This window comes from Mus caroli, chromosome 3 (assembly GCF_900094665.2).
Source record: "Mus caroli chromosome 3, CAROLI_EIJ_v1.1, whole genome shotgun sequence".
Lineage (NCBI taxonomy): Eukaryota > Metazoa > Chordata > Mammalia > Rodentia > Muridae > Mus > Mus caroli.
In genome coordinates, this window is record NC_034572.1 from 102,887,587 (window position 1) to 102,910,290 (window position 22,704).

A 22,704-nucleotide genomic window follows, 5' to 3' on the forward strand; every position below is an offset into this window, starting at 1 on the left:
CTAAATATGAAAGTGGTCATGGCCAGGCAGTGGTGGTGAACCCCTTTAATCCCAGCACTCGGGCGGCAGAGGCAGGTGAAGCTTTGAGTCCCCGGCCAACCTGGTCTAGAGCGAGTTCCAGGACAGTCAAGGCTACACAGAGAAACTCTGACTTGGGGAGTGGAAATGGGGTGTGTGTGTGTGTGAAGGTTCCAATAATAAGATGAAATAAAAGCTGATGCTACCATGGCTGTCCTCTGAGGGCCCAACAAGCAGCTGAAAGAGTTAGATGCAGATATGTACAAGTTGGGGACTCCTGTGGTTGAATTAGGGAAAAGCTGGAAGAAGCTGAGGAAGAGGGTGACCCCATAGAAAGACAGAAGTCTCAACTAACCTGGACCCCTGAGATCTCTCAGACACTGAGCCACCAACCAGGCAGCATACACCAGCTGGCCCAAGGCCCCTGACACATATACAGCAGAGGACTGCTGGGTCTGGCCTCAGTGAGAGAAGATGCACCAAACCCTTGAGAGACTTGAGTAGGGAAGCCTGGTGGGTGGAGTGGACATCCTCTTGGAGATGGGGGTAGGGGGAAGGAGTGGAATAGGAGGGTGGACCAGGAGGGGGTAATGACTAGACTGTAAAAAAAAAAAGCTGATGCTACCAAAATTTTTTTTTTCTCTAAGATAGTGTTTGCTTAAAAATCCATGAAGATAAAAAAAAATCCCCTGGTGTCTGTTTCCACTAGGTGAGACAGTGCTGTAACACGGTCTGACTCATTTAAAAAAACCAAATTCCTGAATCTGCAGTCAGTGTTTTTCTGGATTCAAACATGAGTTAGTCTTACTAGAGAACAACAGTAAGAGAAACAGTGCTTTTGCAGACAGTGACAACTACTGTCCAAAGCAAGAGAAGAACTTCTCTATGAACAGAACGGGCCCTAGCTGAGGAGCAGGAAAGCCTGAGAGACACTTTCTTTCACTAGGACATGTTATGTGCTTACCAACAACTGAATGAATACAAGGAAACGAGTATGACTCGTGGGCCTTACAGCGCTCCGGACGGAACCGTACCTTCTGGGAGTGCGGCGCACGGTGGTCCACCGAGTTGCTGGCGTCTTGGAGAACCTTAGTGCAGGCGCTGCTGCCTTTGTATTTTTTGCCCTTCAGTCTGTTGACAAACAGGAGCTTTGCAGATGGTTTGGCAAGGAGAGGTTTCTGTTTAGCGAGAATTTCACTGTTCCAATTGGGCACCTACAGATGGACAGTGGAAAGACATGAGGAAAGCCACCTTCACAGTTCTATTAGGATGGGACAGTCACAGATCCGTGAGAGGCTTTATTGTTGTGGCTGTTACTGTTGTGTTTAGATGTAGGGTCTCGTAAGGTAGCCTTACTAGGCTAATCGGGCCCTGTGAACCTTTGGCCTCAGCTCCCTTTTTTGTTGTTATTTTTCCAAGACAAGGTTTCTCTGTATAACTTCCCTGGCTGTCCTGGTTCATAGACCAAGCTGGCCTCGAACTCACAGAGATCTGCCTAACTCTACCTTCCTACTGTCAGGATTAAAGACACGTACCACCATGCCCAGAGAGCCTCACAATCTTTTTTTTAATATACTTTTAAAATATTTATTTATAAGTACATTGTAGCTGTCTTCAGACACACCAGAAGAGGGCATCAGATCAGATCCCATTACAGATAGTTGTGAGCCACCAAGTGGTTGCTGGGATTTGAACTCAGGACCTCTGGAAGAGCAGCCAGTGAGTGCTCTTAACCACCGAGCCATCTCTTCAGCCCCCTAGCCTTACAATCTTAATGAATCCATTCAACATATTCAACATTGTGTATCAAATGCATACTGTGAATGTTTTTATGAGTTTAAAAAAAAACAAATGAATGAAGTTTACCAAATTCCTTAAAAATATATTTTGAATGGTCAGAGAAGATAAAGTATTATTCTAGATGTGAATCAAATAAAAATCTGTTACAGCTAGAAACTTGTACATTTTCAGTACACAAATGGGCAGATAGGTTTAAGTCAGGTGCAATGACTGCTACTCGGGATTGGAAGCTGGAGAATTGGACATTCAACATCAGCCTAGGCTATACAGCCATACAGTCTTAGCAAACACAGATGCCTGACTGAGGGAAGGGAAGTCTGTGCAGAGTATACAATTCATGCATACACTCTACACTTGAGCTTGAACTCATCACAGAGGGTTCACGGCAAATATTATGTGTACCACTGGGAACCGTGTAACTCACTCTAATCAAGACACAGAACAGCTCCACCAACCTAGGAGAGTCCCTTGTGAGGTACAAAGTGGCAGGCTAGTCCCTGCTCCACGGCTGACAGGAGTGAGGCACACAGCCAGCAAGTCAGGCTCAGTTGTAAGGGGGAATTACATGCTAGTGGGAACTTTGTGGTCTCTTTGTTTGAGACAGAATCTCTCTGCGTAGCTTCGTGGTCTTCTAAGTGGAAAAAAAATGGCCTGGATTTAAGAACATAAAACTATACCTCAAAATCCATTTTAATAAAATTTAAAAAAACTCAAGTGGAACTGTGCCTTAAAAATTATAAGGGCATGTTATTTCTAACCAAGAATTCTTCTTTTAAAGAGATAAAAGGAGAAGGAGACTTTCTTGGAAAGAAAGAACTCAGCAGAAAGGGAAGAGAATGGAGGTGAAAATGACCCAGATACATGATATGCATACATGGAATTATCAAGGAATAACAATTATTCTTGTTGTTCAGTGTTTTGGTTGGTGTTGGGGTGCATGTGTGGTGTATGTGTATGTTTGTGTGTTTGTGTGTGTACACTCAGCATCTCAAGCATGCTCTACCTATACACTTAAACCAAGACTCTAATAGTTAGCAAAATCTGATCAGTGAAATGAGAGAGCAGGAGAAGGCACCTTCACACTTCTCTTCTCTCACACTGCACCCATTTCCCCGGGAAGCACCTGATTCCAGCCTTCTGCTTCCTTATTTATACCTTAAGAATAATGAATAATTAACTGTTAACTTTATTATGGAGGAAACCCCCCACATGAGTAATTCTTCCAGGTCCAGCAAGATGGCTCAGCAGACAAGAGCGCCTGCTTGCTATGCAAGCCTGAAGACCTGAGTCCTGAGTCTAATCCAGCATCAGGAGAGAACTGACTCCTGAAAGCTGTCCTCTGACATCCACCAAAGCTTGCTGCTTTGAGTCTCAGAAACACACACACACACACACACACACACACACACACACACGCCAGTAGCAGTGCATATCTGTAATCCCAGATTGGGATGGGGTATGGGGTAGAGGTGGACACATGAGAATCAGTGAGGAGCTTGTGAGCCAGCTAGCTTGGGATACTCTGTGCAGAGGAGGGAGGGAAGGAGAGAGGAGTAGGGAAGAGACACTGTTCCAAAAAGCAAGGTGGGGGCTGAATATGGCTCAGTGGGTAAACTGTTTGCTGCCAAGGCTAATGACCCTGGAACACACAGAATGGAGAGCCAACTCCCACAAGGGGCCCTCCAACCTCCTGGCACGCAGAAATGCTTTCTTTATTAAAGCTGGAAGAATAGACTTGACTCCTTGAAGCTGCTCTCTGACCTCCACACGTGTGGCCTGGGGACGCGCACACACACAAGTTCACACACACAGCTCTGTACTGATGTGGCTATGTAGCTGAACGAGAAGTACTGCTCTTGCTTTTGTGCTACCTGGTATGCATTCAGTTAAGACCTGTTTTTTAACAAGGGAAGATGTTCAGACAGTTCAAAATAGCCTATAAAATATTTCTAGCCTATCCCAAATACTCTGCTGAAGCAGTAACTAACTTTTCTTAAGTACTCTCCCAGAAATGCTACATGGATCTATAGAGCAGACATGCGTTTATCTTTATCAAGCACACGACGGCATGCTGTTCTTCTCCCTGGCACTGGACTTCTCCTGGCTCTTGTTAAAAGCAAACTCTTAAGCGATATCCATAGAGGACAAGGCTTAAACGCTTTTACTAAACAGTTCCTGGAATGTGAAAGCCGAGACCGCCAACCTTTTCTGGTGTTAACTTCATAAGTTCCATGTTCTCCATACTGTGTCTTCGGCCCAGTTTGGCGCCTGCACCTTTGTTTAAAAAAAAAAAAAAGAAAAAAAGAAAGACAGACAGAAACACAAATTAACTCAAATAAACCAGGAGCCCTTCAGGACGCACAGCTGGCACCACCACACAACTCTATTCTACCGTATGATTCACAAGTCCGCGTGGAAGGAACGCTCACTTTTTGAAGAGCAATTATTATTTCCCACAGTTCATGCAAACAGTCCCTCTGAAATGCTTTGATGTCAGAAGACGCGTTTTGGTTGCCAAGTAACCACTGGTTACTCAGATTTCCCTTGATTTAGAAAAGGCATTTTATAATCACCGCTCTCTAGTCTCCCTGCAGCCTCAAAGAAACCCAAACGTACTGCGGTCAAAGTAAGTAAACCCATGGGAAAGCTGTAGGCCTTCAATTCTGAGGGAACTGAAAATAACTCCCCACTTCTACACAGGGTTTTCTAAGCTCCCCATTTCCAGACAGGCTCTAGTGTGTAGTGAGTCAGGACAGACACAAAAAAAAAAAAAAAAAAAAAAAAAAAAAAGCAAAGTTTCTCAAAAATGGCTTTTCAGTAAGATTGTTAAAGATTAATTACAGAGTTTCTATGACTGTAATCCTTTAAAAAGTAAATGTCTTGTCTGTATGCATGTCTGTACCATGTGTATGTCTGGTTCCCCTGGAACTAGTTACAGATGGTTGTGAGCCACCTTTTGGGTATTGGAAACTGAGCCCAGGTCCTCTAGTAGAGCAGTCAGTGCTCTTAATCACTGAGCAATTTCTCCAGCCCCTAAGCAGTATTTTTTTAAAGGCATAATATAGCTGGCCACGGTGGTGCATGACTGAGAGACAACCACTCAGATGGCTGAGTCTGGAGGATCAAAATTTAAAGCCAGTCTGAGTGTATAGTGAGTTCAAGGACAGATTGGGCTACAGAGCAAGACCTTGTTCAAAATAACAAAGCACCACCTCCAACAAAAGGTATAATACAAAGATACCTGATGCCTACCACCCAGTTTTAAAATATGGCCAGTGTATCAATCTCCTTGTGTAAGTCCCACTATATATAAATCCCACCTTTGTCATGGTATCAGTTCTCCCCCAGTGTGAGATCCTAGACCTGGCACACACTAGGTAAGCGACCTTACCACAGAGACACAGCACAGCAAAGCACAGCCCTTGCATCTTAAGTACATTGGATCCAGTATAACCCAGCTATCTCCTTTTGGTTGGGCCTGGTATGACAAACCTTTCTCATCCTTTTATTTTCTGTCTTACAATTAGATGAAACCTTGCACATTTGATGGCAGTGGGAAAGTGCAATAACAGAGCACGCTGTGCATCATCAGGAGCAATGACTCCAGGGTCTGCAGTCACTCAAACAAAATTGCAGAGGTATCCAGCATGCTCCATTAAAACCTGTCAGCTTTAAAATAACTTTCCTGGATTTGTTGTTTGTTTTGCTTTTAGGAATTTTGAATCTACATTCATTGTTTTTGGTTTTTTTTTTTTTTTTTGAGACAGGCCTAGAACTCACTCTGTAGACCAGGTTGGCCTCGAACTCAGAAATCCGCCTGCCTTTGCGCCCCCCTCCCAACCCCCCAGTACTGGGATTAAAGGCGTGAGCCACCACGCCCGGCCTGAATCTACATTCGTGAGTGAAGCTGGTCTCTCAGTTATCCGTCTTGTACTGTTTATGTTTCTAAGGCTGATGAAGTTTCTCAGTGATCTGTACGATGCTGTAGACAGTTATACAGATGGTCCCTGGCTTATGAACAGTTTTCACTTTAAATGATATAGAAATGATTCATTCAGCAGGAACTGTTTACTGACTTTGGATCTTACCACAGGTAAATGCAGCAGGATATTCTCATGGTCTGGGCAGCTGTGAGTGGGAGGCAGCTTCCGGATCACCAGAGAATCCACCTACACTCCATAGTCAGTGGCACTGCTTAGCTTTGATGTTTGGTATTCGAGGCATGCATGCTAAGTGCATTCTGACCACCTGAGAATAACCTCAGCACTCAGGCTTTCTAGGGGGAAAACTTTTGGGGGAAGGATGGGTAGGTATTTAAGACAGGCTTTCTCAGGCTGGAGAGATGGCTCAGCAGTTAAGCACACCAACTGCTCTTTCTTTCAGAGGTCTTGAGTTCAATTCCCAGCAACCACATGGTGGCTAACAGCCATCTATAACAGGATCAGATACACTCTTCTGATGTGTCTGAAGACAGTGATAGTGTACTTTCATAAAACAGATACATAAATCTTTAAAAAAAAAAAAAAAGGCAGGCTTTCTCTAGAAGTGTAGCCCTGGCTGTCCTGGAACTCTGTAGATCAGGCTAGCCTTGAACTTAGAGGTCTGCCTGGCTCTGTCATGATTAAAGGCGTGCACCACCACCACCCAGCAAGGGAAGACTTTTAATTACTGACCTATTGTTATGATTCTAGAAATTGATATTTCCCCCAGGTTTTGAAATGGATTGCCCTAAGATTACTCTGAGCTCTCACCTGTTCAGTCTGTACATCCACTGCTACGCCCCTTCTCTCTCTCTCTCTCTCTCTCTCACCCCTTTCTCTCTTTCACCCTCTCTCTTTTTAAAAAGAATCTTGTTGTAGATTTGCTCACCTTCTTTTTATTTTTTTATTTTTTTCGAGACAGGGTTTCTCTGTGTAGCCCTGGCTGTCCAGGAACTCACTCTGTAGACCAGGCTGGCCTCAAACTCAGAAATCCACCTGCCTCTGCCTCCCGAGTACTGGGATTAAAGGTGTGCGCCACCACCACCTGGCTGATTTGCTCACCTTCTTAAAGAACCAAATTTTAACTGTGAATGCAGGTGCTGGATGCCATGTTGGTCCCGGGAATGGGACCTGGGTCTTCTGGAGAAGCAGCCGGTATTTTTAACTGCTGAGCACCTTCCTGCCCTGAGAACTCCTCTACCACTCTAAAATGTCCTACTGAAGGCACTGGACTAGAGCCTGGAAGGGAGGAAGAAGCAGGAGATCTGCTCCTATGATAGATGGTGAACTGCTAGGGAGGGAAGGAAGAGGGAGGGCATCCCGGGTACAGCAGATGTGTCAGATGGAGCATGAAGAGGAGCGCAAAGAGCTGTGAGTGGAGAGCCAGCCGTGCGCAGCCTGCGGGTGGAGGAGGCAGGTGAGAGTGGCCAGCTACAGGAAACACTGCACATCTAGACAAGGACACTGCGCTAACCATGAGGATTCAGTGACTGGGAAGGAGGAGGAGACACTAGCATGGGTCTAAACTGAGAGGGGGGTCATGAGGAGACATGCTTTACGATGAGAATTCTTACAACGTACCGACTCGCAAGTCAAACACAGAAAACTTCAGTTTATCCAATTACTAAGCACAACGGCTATGTATTCCACATCCCTCACTTTAGAATCTCTTATGGAATGTTCTGTGAATATCTTAGGATTATCAGTATGGATTTCTCATTATCACCTCTCCCAGTTTAGAGAAAAAACAGCCAATGACAAAGCTAATTTTTTCTATTGGCTTTCAAGTTTGAAACATTCCTGGCACTGAAGGAGGAGGGCATCAGATCCCTGGGAGCTGGAGTTACAGTTCTGAGCTGCTAGGTCAATGCTGGGATTTGAACTCAGGACCTCTGGAAAAGCAGCCAGTGCTCCTAACCCTGAGCCACTCTCCATTAAGCTTAGGAATCAAGGCATTTTTTAAAACTATATTTATATATTAATAATTATATATATATATATACACTTATTGTTGGGATGTGCTGGTTCTAGGAACTGGTTCTCTCCATCTACCACACGGGTTCTGGGGCTTGGCCCTGGGTCACAGGGCCTGTCAGCAGGTGCTTTACCCACTTAACCATGCCTATGGTTCATAGAGTCAAGCTTTAAAAATATATTTCAGAGGCAAGGTCTGAGCAGCTGATAGATAAAGGTAGATGATTTCCTGACTTTAAAAAAGAGACAACAACCCCAAGCTGTTTTTACCAGAAGTGAAATGGATGGCGTTTACTAAAAACCAAACATATTATAAGTATTTGAATTAAAAAAAGGTAGACAAAAGGTTTCAGTTCTAGCATCTTCATATTTATACACTTCTGAATTACCCTGTAAGTTAATTTAACAGCACTTGAATATATATTTTTTTAACCAAAGTAAATAATTATACCTTCAGTATTCCTGTGTTCTCAGTAAGAACTATAAAATGCTATGTTCTATATGCTGACAGGTTAACTGAACTGAAAAACCAAGAAGGGTGGGAGAAGTCACACAGGCACTCTACGTGCAATCGACATGCTTCCTAGCAACTTAAAAAGATTTACTTTTTAAATTTTTCTGAAAGAAGTGGGGCTTTCAGGGTGCTACCTACCATGTAAGCTGCCATCAATTTCAATGTTCTCAGACATCATGGAATTATTTGTGCTGTAGCTCAGACCAAGAACCATCTGCAGGTCTGAGAGGTTCAGCCGTGCAGTCAGTTCACCACTTTTGTCCCCAACCTGTAACCACAAGCATGTTCTACGTCAGAGTGACATCAGTTCACCACGCACATGTGTGTATGCACGCATCCATGCATGCATACATACATACATACCCAACTTCCACAGGATCTATGGCCATTCCCATTTCCTATACAAGGGACATGAAGCTGAGAAGAGGTATCTAAGCTCAAACACCCATCAGGTGTAACACGAGCCAGTCAGTCCTTACTTAGTTCTAACCAATATTTTCTTTAAAAACTATGACATGAAACGAAGGTAAGAGGATGGAGTAATAGCATCCTATCCCCACGTGGCTCAGCTCACCGTGCTGTCTCCCTAGGTCCAGCAATACAGTCATCTGTCTGTTTACACAGCTCTCTGAACACTGGGAAAACACCCTATCCCGTCACTGACTTGAAAATTCTAACAGGATGCACGGCGATTTCTTTTGTTTCGTACCTCTCTTGAAATTTCCAAGTGCTTTTCAGCAAAATGCATTGCTTGGTCATGATTTCCCAGAGCTGTGTATGCGTTTCCTAAGCTCCAACACGCTCTTCCTTCACCAATCCTAAAACAGAACTCAACGTTAACACGGAGCTATCCGAAAAGAGGTCCTCACAGAGGATAAAGCGACCCAGCAATGATTAAAGGTATAATGATTAAAGGTATAAAGTATAAAGTATAAAGTATGCCTTGGGCTTTCTTTCAGCTAGAGCGATGCAGATTCTAGGCAGAGAAATGAGAATACTGAGTACCAAACTCAAAGTCAAATATTAAAACGTGGAAAGATCCTTTACAAATACACAGTGGTATTTTTAATCAGCGTTCAGGGGGCAGAGGCTGGCAGAGCTCTGAGTTTGAGGCTATCCTGGCCTACATAGTGAGTTCCAGAACAGCTGGGGCTGGCTAACACAGTAAGATCTGTCTCACAACAACAACAACAACAACAAAACACACACACAACACACACACTCATTGCATCATGAAACAATTCTCAGGGAGAGGACTCGTATCCTAACCACGTTATCTTCCTATTACAGCCTTATCAGTAAGCATTCGGTGTAGTCTGAACCCAGGAACGGGGGAGGGAACAGTTAGCAAAACTCGCTCCCCTACATCTACTTCATTTTGAATAACTACACTGAAAAGTTCTTTCTCAAAGTGAGGTAAAAACTATCTTCTCAAATAAATATTGCAGACTAACATTCCACAGATGTTGTTTTCCATATAGAGAAAAACAATAAAAATAAATAAACGCAAACCAAAACAATCGATTTAGCACCAGCACTCAACAGGCAGATCCATCTCCGTCACAGGACTTCTAACTTCTATTGAGGACCCGTGTCCCCCACAGGCGACACTGCTGGAGCTAAGTGGCAGGTATCCCTTGACCTCAGCATCTCCTGAGTTCTCCAAAATGCCCACTGAGCTTCACAGGACAACTTCTGGGAAGGCAGCTGAGCTTGTGATCTAGTCACTCACTCACACTCAAAGTCCTATGCATCCCCACTAATGCTTGACCCCAGGCTGGCCCTTGAGACAGTAACATGCGGGGCTGGAGAGATAGCTCAGCGGTTAAGAGGCCTCTTCCAGAGGACCTGGGTTCAATTCCCAGCACCCACATGGCAGCTCACTACTGTCTACCACTCCTTTACTTTAGAGAAGTGGGGCTTTCAGGGTGCTACCTACCATGTAAGCTGCCATCAATTTCAATGTTCTCAGACATCATGGAATTATTTGTGCTGTAGCTCAGACCAAGAACCATCTGCAGGTCTGAGAGGTTCACTTTACTTTACTTGAGGCTAGCCTGGCCTACATAGTGAGTTCCAGAACAGCTGGGGCTGGCTAACACAGTAAGATCTGTCTCACAACAACAACAACAACAAAACACACACACAACACACACACTCATTGCATCATTACTTTAGAGAAAGTGAAAAGATGTTTTAAAGTAAAACAACAACAACTCCTGTTCCAGTGGATCCAACACCCTCAGGCAAACATACATGCATTCAAATCACCAATGTACATAAAATAAAAATAATTAAAAAAAAACAGAGTAACATGCAGTGGAGTCTCATCAAACAGGACACTCCTTCTTAAGGGTGACAAACAGAAAGAGCCAGAGGGAAAGCCAGAGTGCTTATCAGTGCCTCTGCGTTTACCAGAACTTAGGAGCAGAGTGCAGAACTCACCGATCCTTGAGCTCTTGAGCGATGGCTAAGTGCTTCAGGTGGTAATCGACGGCCTTCTCGTAGTCCTGAAGCAAAGTGTATGTATTCCCAAGACTGTAGCAAGACTGAGCTTCCACCGCTCTGTCTTTAAGCTGCCGAGCCAGCAGCAGTGTCTTCCTGAAACCAATTCACATAACGCTCATTTTAAATTCTGGTCCTAAGAATCATATTAACATTTTCTATCTCTGTTGATTTTTGCTGCCTTTTATATAAGTCTGTATTAGGGTCCAATATATTTTCTATTACTTTAGAGAAAGTGAAAAGATGTTTTAAAGTAAAACAACAACACCACAGGGAGCGGCTACCAGAGATCCTGCATGTTAGATATTTACTTTATGATTCATAACTAGCAAAACTAGTTAGTTATAAAGTAGCAACAAAATCATTTCCTGGTTGGGGGTCACCACAACGTGAGGAACTGTATTAAGGGATCGCAGCACTGGGAAGGTAGAGAGTCACTCAGCTAATCAATAATCAACCAACAGATATTAACCATGGGCAGATACTTAAAGACAGACGGCACCCTTTAATGTTTTAGATGGTCTAAAACAACTTTAGCCTTTTCTTTTCTCTTTATGTGAGACAGGTCTCATTGTGTACCTCAAACTGGTCTGAAAGTCACTTTGTAGATGAGGCTGGCATCAAGTTCAGAGTGATGCACGTGCCCATACTGCTTTAGGGCGTGTGCCAGATTTTTCTTTTTTAAATAACAAAAAAAAAAAAAAAAGAGAAAGTTTACTAAAGAAAGGCACTCCTAAAAATGGGACTAGATTACTGGTCTGGGAAAGTCATACACCAAAAAGCTAGGACTGTTTTTGTTGTTGTTGTTGTCTGAATTCTGTCACATGGGAATCTCTAAAGCTTCAACACAAATCACCCCCTGTGCTTTAGGTTCAGTCTGGATGAGTGTTCAAACCCCACTAAGCAGAGAAAACCCTGAACAGTCCAGAAGGCACAGGGCAACAACTGGAAGCAGGTTAAACCTGGCTATCCTGCTGCTGGGCCAGAGGGACCCTGACACAGAAGCCTGCCTGGCAATGAACAGCGTCTTCTCTTTGGTGACAGTCAATGCTGGCAGAAGGGTAAACGCTGGCTAAGAGTCTGGGGGAGTAGAGAAAAACTCGGTGATCATCAGTGGACACTAAGACCTATGCTTTCTGAAAACTTTTATCTTCAGACAAGTTGGCCACAACTCATAACCGAGTGAGATAAAGCATACACACCATACATGCTAAAACGGGCTTAAAAAGACTCGAGAAGTTCACAGCTTTAAACAAAAAGTTTTAAAGATAAAAATAAACATAACGGAAGTCGCACAGCTGCCACTAAGTATCAGGTGAAAGCCTACCTGTGATGGTGTGTGTCTGCAATGACAACACTAAGGAGATAAAGACAGGATTGCCAATTCAAGGCCACCAGGTGAGACTCTCAGAAAACAATAAAACGGGGGCACAGTGCTTCTTGAGCACTGTGTGTATCAGGTAAGTACTTAGCACAAGGTGCTGAGTTCTTAACACATCCTTCTACCCAGTTCTCACAACAACCCCAGATCCAGGACCTGATGCCTGCCACAGGTGAGACAGGTGTGAGTGTCTTGGCCCTGATGCTGACACACATCATCAAAACCAGGTTTCAGCTCCAAAGCCAATGTGATTTTATGGGATACATAGTTACTCATTTGACATTCATCCACAAAAAGTATCTATCTGACTAACTTGTAGTATTCGGAAGCAGTTTCGAATTCACCCAGGAATATGTATGCATTTCCGAGGTTGCTGTAAGCTCTTCTCTCAGCCGCCTTATCTCCGAACTCCTTTGCAATTAGGAGACGCTGAAAGAGAAAACTTTTATCAGAGATACAACAAAACCTAAGACCACCCGGTCATGGCCCTCACCCCTGATGGAGGAGATGACCAGGCTCCCAGGCCTTCTGATTACCTGCTCGTGAGCTATAACTGCATCCCTGAAGTTGCCGAGGAGGTAGTGTGTGTTGCCAAGGTTCCCAAAGGCTCGCCCCTGTGCTGCTCGGTCACCTAGAGCAGTTACTAACGACAGGTTTTCCCTTAGTGATGACAAAAGGTGGTAAAAATGTAAGTTTAGGAAAAGTTCTTAGCTCAGTTACAGGTAGTTTGTTCTTCTCATAGCGGCGGATGTAAGGCCAGGGCCTATGTGTGCTAGGCAAGACTAGCCACAGAGCTATAACTCCAGCCCTAGGGTTTACTCCACTCATCAGAAAGAAGCAAGCTTATATATAATGTGTAGGGGCTTAAAGGTACATTCTGAGGCAGGGCAGTTGTGAAATGGTTGGATTCTTAATTCGCTAAAACATTTACTGTAGATCTTTACTGAGAGGCATCAAGAGATGATCTTGAAGCCTTATAGCTAAGCAAGTCTATGAAGCTCTACTGGTCAAACACTAAATTTACCCCAAATAAATTTAAGCACTGATATTTCTTGCTTTTACCACTAGGGGGCACTAGTCTGCAGTCTCAGTGAAACTGTAGATTTATGGCACTAATAACATTTAAACAACTATTTCTAGTCTTCATATTAGCCTTTTATTGATTGATTGATTGCAGTATTTGGTTTTGGTTTTGTTTGAGATGGGGGTCACAATGTTGTCCTGGAATTCAGAATGTAGACCAGGCTACTTTCAAACAGGGAGGAAAGGCATGTGCTACCCCAGTCAATTAATTATCTCATAATTTTTACATATTTCAGAAACTTGGAAATCTCCTGAGTAAACACATACCCCGTAGGCGCCTGGGCCCACAGGACCACACTGTACTCACTCATAGAGATCCACAGCTGCCTGTAGGGCATTCCTCACGTCTTCTGGAAACTCTCCTGCATCCTGCGGACCCGGGCAACCAAAGCTTTTCCCTTTGGCGTGATAGACATTTCCAAGATTGTAGAGCGCTCTTGCTTCTCCCACCTAGATGGAGACGGCAACAAAGCTTACATTCTGAAGTCAGAGGCCATGGAGTTCTCACTGCTTCTGCCACGTACTGACTTAATGTGCTATCACCACGTGTGTGTGCACGATGTGTGTGGGTAGTGTGTGTGCCGCAGCACACGTGGAACTCAGAGTGCGCCCCTTCCAGCCTTCTGCAGGTTCTGGGAATGAAGCAAGGTCACCAGGCTTGCACTGCAAGTGTCCTTACCCAGTGAGCCATCCCACCGGCCCCATGTGTACAACATTCCCAGTACTATTATCAAGAAAAGGACGGGTCCCCAGTGCCCATCCACAGAAAGTCAAACACGTGATTTCACTCACAAAGAAGGTTCTTTTGCTATTTGCTTCTCCTATTTTAAAAATACTTTTGTTTTCTCTTTGACTTTTGTCTATGAACACACCTTCCTTTGTAGGCAAATCATGGAAGTAGTGCTAGAAACTACTTCAGTGAAGTCACCGTCACTTGGCCCGCCATCTTTATTACCTTGTCATTAAGCTCTCTGGAGATATCCAGGTGTCGCTGGCAACAAACTATCGCTTCATCAAAATTCCCAAGCACCTTTAAGGTGTTTCCGAGATTGCCGCTGGCTTTAGCTTCCCCAAGTTGGTCTCCAATAGTCCTGGAAAATACATTTGAAAGACAAATGATATTAAAACTATTTTTAAAACTTAAGAGACAAAGACGTAAAAGACCAGTTTTCCTAGGGGACAAGCGACCCAAGATAAAACGCATTCATCTTGGAACCTATTTTAAATACAAATTGAAACAGCCTTCCCTAGTTAATTTTCATGCATTTAATTAAACTCTAGGGTTGCTCCATTACTAGTTTGCCTAAAAGTTAAGTTTTCAAGAGCAATATCATAAATTAGAACACTTCAGATACACTGTTGGTGAATAGAAGGTTTTGTTTTAAGAGTGAACTTAGATAGGATATAAAGGGCTGACATTACCGTGCAAGAGTTAAGTCATGGTGGTGGTATTCTAACGCTTTGGCGTAGTCATGCAAGTAGAAGTAAGCGTTGCCCAGTTGGCTGTAAATAGCACTGAGTGTTTTGAGGTCTTCAGTTCCAACTTGAACTGCAGCTTCAAAAAATGACACGCCAGCGCGGCAGTCCCCTGATTTACATAGACGTTCTCCTTCCAAGGCCAGCTCAAGGCAAGAAGCTTCCATTCTGCAGAATTATATACGACAGACACATTACAACTGGATCAGTGATTTTAACTCCCAATAATATAATAAATGTGGATTTTGTGGCTACCCACAATCAAACCAATGCTTAGTTGAATTACAAACAAATTACTGACAAAAGAGTAAACTTAACTGTAGCAGCAGCCTATGTGCCTACTCGGATTTCTGAGCCTCAGAGGTCTCTTCAACTGAGTTGCTAACTGTCTTATATAGTTTGTTCTAACTGGCCTGTGTAGAGTAACCCACTTTACTAGTGAGGCAATCTCAAGCAGTGTTTCAATCCACCCATCCATTATTCCATCCACCTACACCAGTCTCATCCACCACACACAGACAGACACATAGACAAACACACACAGACACCTTACTCCCTTTCCATTTTTTACCAGCACACAAGCTATTACAGTCTAAAAGAATAAAGGAACCAAATATCTCGATTCACAGAGAACTAAAGGTCAAGAGCATCCCAAAGCCAGTAATTGAGGTGGAGATGGAGGACTTTGCTGGTACAGCAGGGGTAGAGAGCTTAGCTGATAACAGCAGCTGCCTTACAAGCATGAGGACCCGACCCATATATAAATGCCAGATGTGGCAGATGCTTGTCACCCCGGCACTGGAGAAGGAATGGCCGGCCAGACTAGTCAAGGTGGGACCTTTAAAGCAATGAGAAACTGACATAGGAGATGTATGGACCTCCTGAGAATGGCACGCCAGGCTGTCCTTAGGGTCTATAAAGTAGAAAATAAATCTGACGGAGTTAGAAAAAGTAAGGACTCAGATCCACAGAGCCAGCTGCAAGCTTCAAAAAGCCGACTCTGGATTTACAACAGGAAACTTACCCCAAATCTCTAACAGGTAATGTTCAACTTTATACCCAGGATTTTAACAATTCTAAAGACCTAGCCAATGCCTAGTGCTGGTTCTACAATGGAGACAGTGCCTTGGACACATGAGCTTATAATGGCAATCAAGTCAGTATACTCAAGGTTCTGACATTTTGTTTCAACATTAGATGAAATCAATTAGACAGAGGAAGGAAGAACTAAGTACACAGGAAGATAACATCAGTCCAATTAGGATGTAACCAGCTACATCCTCAGAGCTAACTTATCCTCTCATCACAGTGCCACACAGGTAGACGGCGCACTCATGCCCATAGCCTCTCTTACCCATCCAGGCACTGCCCAGCCATTCTTCCTCCCGACAAGCATGGGTGTGGGGGGTGTTGCTGACCTACTGAACTTAGAGCTGCTTGAAAGAGCACGAGGAGGGGGTCTTTACTTGAGCTGAGCACCTTACCAGTGGCTACAACCAATGCAACTCCTGTCTCCCAGCAACTGTTAACTGCCTACAGCTCTTCAGGAAGAGGTGGGGTCTCAAGAGCCCCTCCCAAGTCCATGACGGAATGTTGATGCTGGGCCCAGTCTGGTGCAGGGATTTAGTCAGCTAACCTTGTAGATTTTTTTCCCCATTCTTTTCTTTGTCTTGAGTCAGCCTCACTATGTAGCCCATGTTGGCCTTAAAAACTGGAGATTCTCCTGCCTCAGTCTCCAGAGTGCTGGATTCACAGGTAAAGACCTCCACAAACAGCTATTTACATTTCTTTGTATGCAGGTTTGACATTAATAAAGCTTCTTGCTGTCTTTCATGACTGAAAACTTCCCTTCACATGGAAGGTGCTAGATGAGGCATCTGAGCCTGTTGTGTTTGTCTAATACTGAAACCAATGAACAGCTAAGAATTATCAGAGGAAACCATTCGGAAAAGAGAATACGTGTGTGTGTGTGTGTGTGTGTGTGCGTGCATATTTGAGTGTGAGAGAGTGTGTGTGTGTATGTGTACGTATATATACACTCATATATACATATATATAAAATCTTCCTTCTAAAATTTTAACCAAATATTCTAATTGTATGAAATATATATTAAGCATTTGCCCTTCTAGGAACAGAACTTAAGAATTAAGTTTCAGAATTTCATTAGATGTCTGTACAAGGGGGTTTACAGCATGAAAATATTGCTAATAAGTATCCATCAGGAGAGTACTGGGCAAAGTAACTACAAGCATGGCTGGACAGACGCTCAGTGGTTAAGAGCACTGGATGCTCTTCTAGAGGATTTGGGTTTAATTCCCAGCACCTCCCTGGTGACTCATAACTATCTGTAACTCCAATCCCAGGGAATCAGACACCCTCTTTCTGGCCTCCTTTGGCACTGGGCACATGGTGCTCAGAAATACCAGCATACAGAACACCCACACACAATAAATGAATGAATGAATGAATGAATAAATAAATAAATAATGTGCCACCAAACATGGCAGATGATTTTACAGAGGTAGAGAGAGCAGGGAAACAGTCACGGACAGCAGTGCCCTCAATTCAGGGTGACTGGGTTACACAGGACATCAGAGACAAACACACTTATTCCTATGGAAGGCATTTACAAATGAGGGCTACATGTTTGTCTACATCCATAGGAAACAAATGCGGCCCGTATAAAGCAAACATCCATATAAAATATCATTAGTACAAATATAAGACCTTCTGGATTTGCATGGTTGTTTGGTTGTTTGTTTGGTTGGTTGGTTTGGTTTTTCAAGACAGGGTTTCTCTGTGTAGCCCTGGCTGTCCTGGAACTCACTCTGTAGACCAGGCTGGCCTTGAACTCAGAAATCTGCCTGCCTCTGCCTCCCAAATGCTCGGATTAAAGGTGTGCGCCACCACGCCCGGCTGCATGTTTATTTATACAACACGATACCATCTATCCAAATGACATGATACTCAACAAAATTTAGCTGTAGACAAAATGATAACGTAAGAGTTACACACTCTGGGAGACCACGCTGGCTGCCACAAGTCCAGATTAGTGCCTAGCCCCATAGTTATCCAAGAGGCTCTGCCAGCAGCTGACAAGAGCAGATGCAGGGACCCACAGCCAGTTGTCATTAGGCAGAGAGAGCCCAAAATGGTGATCTCGAGCAATTGGGTCCCTCTCCTTGGAAGCCCAGAGAACCCTGCAGAAGAGTGGGACATGTAGAAGCCAGAGGGCTTGAGGACACCAACAGAATCAACTATAAATCAACTAATTGGGGCTCATAGGGGCTCACAGAGACTGAACTGGCAATCACAGAGCCTGTGTGGGTCTGCGCTAGATCCTCTGCTTATGTTATGGTTGTTGGACTCTTAACAGTGGGAGTTTGGGAGCCTGACTCTTTGACCTCCCTTTGGGAAGCTTTTCCTCCTATGGATTGCCTCACCCAGCCTTGATATGATGGTATGTGCCTAGTCCTATCGTATCTTGGTACAGTAAGAAGTCTCTGTGAGGCCAGTTCTGTTCTGAAAGGGCATAGAGGAGGAGTGGATCTCGGGGACAGAAGTGGAGTTGGGAAGGACTGGGGGACTAGAGGGAGGACAAACCGTGGTCAGGATCTATTGAAAACAAAACAAAAAATATTTTTAAAAATAGACTTACACTTTTGTTTGTGCATGCATGTGTAGGTTTGCTTGTCTGTGGTAAAGTTGGGAGGTCAGCGACTGAAGTCAGTGTCTTCTCCATCGCTCTCCACCTTACTTTTGAGACAGTCTGCCCCTAAACCTAGAGCTGCCTTGTCCGGCCAGTGAGTGACTCACCTGTGTCTGCTCCCCAGTGCTGAGGTGACACACATGTGCTAGCACACCCAGCTGCTACATGGGTGCTGGACTCAGGCCTCATGCTGTAACCCACTTTACCCACAGACTGTAGGCCCAAATTACATGCTTTAGAAGACATTTTCTGTAACTGTCGCCAGAAACCATAACAGCCAACTGGAACCCTGCTGGCCTCGCTGGCCTCTGAGATCATGAGAATGATCATAGGAAACCCTAAGTTATTATAGCAGCTAACGTCTGGAATAAAACTCAAAACTCTCCTGGGGAAGGTTAAAGCAGAGACATACTATGGCTCTATTATATGTTATGAGGAAACAAGTTATTATTATGCCAAAACCCCCAATTCCAATCAAATTTTGTAACGGCAAAACACTGCAAGTTAAGCTTCTACACTTTCAGAAGAGCACTAAATAATTAATAATGATAATAATAATAATGATGATGACAGCAAGTAGTTTCCTATCCTGTCTGTCACCGGGAGAGAACAGAGTAGCCTCATTTGTCTAGCAGTGGGGTTGAAAACAAGAACATGCTCGGATGTAGAAACACACCAGAGCAATACCTCTCCTACAAAGCTTCTTCAGCCTTTCTGGGTGGCCTGTCTCGCCGTATAATCCAAGGAACTACTCCGAATAACTGTAAGCAGACCTATCAGCTGCGATGGTTTGCATCGATCAGGAACACCTGGAGAAAGCTTCTGAACGCATCTGTGAAGGTTTCTGTACTAACTGAGGCAGACTCAGCCTAACCCGGGGCAGTGCCTTTCGCAGGCTGGGATACTGGTCTGAATAAAAGGAGGAAGTGATCAGAATCAGAGTCACTGCTCTCTGCTAAGGACTGAAGGCAGCCCTTGCCTCAGGCTCCGGCCACGCCCCCCTCCCCCATGGGCGGTACCCTCAAACTGTGAGCCAAAACAGACCCTCCCTTTGTCAAGTTTTGGTCAGGCATTGTGTGACAGTCTTCAGAAAGTAATGGCTACAGATGGATCAAACACTTAGTGTAACTCCTCACTGGTGCTATTCTGACTTCTCAACTTTCATTTTCTCATCTCTACATCTAGTATCTTCATTACCTCCTTCATTTTAATTTCTTACATTCATGTTAGATCAGTCAAAGCAAAAGAGGGTAAAAATCGCAATGCTGCATCTAAAAATATCTAATAATACAGATTATGTTCAGATCTGACTCCACAAAGGGACTCCACAGTTTCCAAGGACCAATGATGGGAGTCAGGACTTAGGACCCATTCAGGAGTACTGTCCACTGCCTCCTTTGACACCCCCAACTGTGTGTGTATGTGTGAATGTGTGCCGTGTGTGGATGAGGGAAGAGGCCAGAAGAGAGCAGCGGATCCCATGGAGCTGACGGGCTTACATGTGGTTGTGAATCTGACCCGAGTGTTAAGATCAAACCTGTGTCCTCTGTGAGAGCAGAAAGCCTTCACTGCGGAGCCATCTCTCCAGCCTGTAGTTTGCTTCTTTTATTTGAATGCACTAGTGTTACTTTTACAATATCAAAATACTGAAGTGGTTTTTATTTATGTGACAAGGACAAACAAGGACAGGTCCCAAAGAAATACAAAACTATAAAAACAAGTGTAATGAATATGACATATCCATCTTCCAACTTCAGTTACCAACCAATCAACGTTTCACCTCTACTCCAAAGTTGACTCCAACCCCAGATTATCTTGAAGTAAATTCTAGAATGTGTGTACTCATACACTTAATGTGCATTACTAAAAGTATTTTGAATATCATTAAGGACTTGGAAGAAAGGTAGGGCTACTGGAGCGCTGATAAAGCCAGGGATGTGTTCAGTATATTTTTACTACAGACAGTTACAAGTCTTTCCTTAGTGAAGTCCTATAGCAACATGAAACCAGGTGGGACCTGTGATGGAAAAGAACAAAGCTAAGATAGTCCTCAGGCAGAGGTCCAATCCTTTCTGACTTATCTACAGTTTTTATACTGTATCAGAGGTGTGACACTCTTCACAACAATCAGACAGATCAACATCCAGGGTCATCTGATGGTTATGTTCAGCCACATTCAACAGACATTAGGCAAACAAGTGCTAAGCAACTGGGGGGCCCTGAGGCACTAACAACCAAAGAAATAAGGGAACGGAAAGGAGGAAAGACAGCCAGACAGGAGAATGCACAGGTCACAATGGGAGCAAACTAAGGAGCTTAGAAAAGGTTCCTATCTGTGGTCTCTGGATGAATCTTTTAGACACCCAGTAGAACTAGCTTTGCCAAGAAAGTGGGAAGGGGGATTCATGTCACCACGCACAGCGTAAGCAAAAGCACTGAGACACAGAGCAGCACAATGTGCAGGGCTCCAAGTAAAAGACGGAGAACCACAGACAGAGGCAAGCGTCTGGTGTGTATGGCACAGGTACAGGTAAGGCAGGTGTTGGGCTTGGCTTGTGCCCAAGCATCTAGGGGCCACCCTGGGCTGCACAGATAGTCTGTTTTCACTGAGTCCCCAAGTGGCAAATTGAAGGTGAGTGGAGGGGGGAATACTGGGAGTGTGAACCAGTGCAGGGTGGGAAGGCTGTGGATGGACAGAGTGTGGGAAAGAGGGGAGTAAACATTCAGGTGGGGGAGATCCAGCCTCAGGTTAACAAGATGGCACTTCACATTAAATGCTTTTCCAAGCTCGAATGCCCTCCGTTCTTCTTTATTTTACACTGTTCTTTCTCTTTTGAGATAAGGTCTTACTTACTCTATAGCCTAGATTACAACTTAGTATATAGCTCAGTCTGGCCTTGAACTCATAGCAATGCTCCTGCTTCAATCCTGAGTGCTGACATTACAGGTAGGAGCCACATATCTCAGACTTAAAAAAAAAGGTACATCTACTTATTGTGTCTGTATGCACATATGCACACACAAACACACACGCACTTATATACATGCACACAGCACGCTAGTACAGTCAACTCTTGAGAGTCAGTTCTCTCAAGGCAATGTGCACACCAAGGGATTAAATTCAGGTTATCAGCTTACGCTCCAAGTGCATTTTCCACTGAGCCATCTCACCAGCCTGAGATTTATACAATTTTAATAAAAATGTCCTTACTGGGCGGGGGAGATGGTCATATCAGTAAAGTGCTTGTGTAAGGACATGAGTTCTAGGCTGGTAAGATGGCCCAGTGGGTAATGGTCCTCATCACCGAGTCGGGTGACCTGAGTTTCATCCTCAGAACCCACACTGTGGATGGAGAGAACCAATTCACACAAACTGTCTTCTGACTTCTTCATGTACAGCATGGCATACACAGCCGTGCCCCCAACACACACACACACACACAGAGAGAGAGAGAGAGAAAGAGAGAGAGTGTGTGTGTGAGAGAGAGAGATGCATTCACACTAAATAAATGTAATTTGCTTTTAAAGTTACAAAGCTAGAGTCAAGAATCTACATTAAAAGCCCAGGTGTTACTATACATACACGTGGACTCCCAGTGCTGGAAGGCAGAGACAGGCGGGTTCTGGTGAGCTCAAGGCCATCAAAGACCCATCTTTAAAAAACTGTAGATGCCACTAGAGAAATGACACTGAAGTGGTCCTCTAGCCTCCACATGCACACAACACACATGTGCACACACAGAGAGAGGGGAAGGATGGAGAGATGAGGGAGGGAAGGAGGGGAGAAGAGAATATAACCTTTCTTGGCACTGCCTTAACCCAAACCATCTATTTCACAGTGTAACTCTCCTATTAAACACATTATTAAGACACGGAGGATTTAACAACAAACACCTTCACCCAGGAGATTTTGAGTGCCAAGACTATAACTCAGTGGCAGAGCACGTGCCTACCATCCACAAGGCCATGGGTTCAATTCCCAGGAAGAGAGAAACAGAGAGACAGACACTGACTTCAGTTCTGTTCACTATGCACGATGCCATGTACTAATGAGCCTCTGGTGTCCGTTGCATTAACACATTTTGAGAATGAATCTACTGTTATATATTCATCTTTTTAAATAATCATTTTCTGGTTTGACTAGAACTTCTAGAATAAATGTCAGATAACAACAGAGATATGTTTGCTTTGTTCCTATTCTATCAGAAATGTCTTTAGTATTTTATTACTAAATATTAGGCTGGCTATTGATTTGCCATGTTT

At 44.0% G+C, this 22,704-nt stretch overlaps 1 protein-coding gene across 5 annotated transcripts in view; it reads right to left on the reverse strand.

Moving 5' to 3' along the window:
* Gpsm2 (G protein signaling modulator 2) overlaps positions 1 to 22,704 on the reverse strand; it is a 41,473-nt gene that overhangs the window by 7,341 nt on the left and 11,428 nt on the right. For 3 of the 5 annotated variants that reach the window (XM_021157386.1, XM_021157390.2, XM_021157387.1), the window contains 10 exons: positions 14,678 to 14,899; positions 14,211 to 14,346; positions 13,563 to 13,705; positions 12,709 to 12,832; positions 12,486 to 12,601; positions 10,732 to 10,887; positions 8,996 to 9,104; positions 8,425 to 8,554; positions 4,022 to 4,092; positions 1,053 to 1,232 (listed from right to left, as the gene is read on the reverse strand). In XM_021157386.1, the coding sequence (XP_021013045.1) occupies positions 1,053 to 1,232; positions 4,022 to 4,092; positions 8,425 to 8,554; positions 8,996 to 9,104; positions 10,732 to 10,887; positions 12,486 to 12,601; positions 12,709 to 12,832; positions 13,563 to 13,705; positions 14,211 to 14,346; positions 14,678 to 14,899 (1,387 nt within the window). Of the gene's footprint in view, positions 1 to 1,052; positions 1,233 to 4,021; positions 4,093 to 8,424; positions 8,555 to 8,995; positions 9,105 to 10,731; positions 10,888 to 12,485; positions 12,602 to 12,708; positions 12,833 to 13,562; positions 13,706 to 14,210; positions 14,347 to 14,677; positions 14,900 to 16,085; positions 16,172 to 16,215; positions 16,275 to 22,704 lie in introns of those variants that run through there. The other 2 variants (XM_021157389.1, XM_021157388.2) reach the window with 2 other exon arrangements.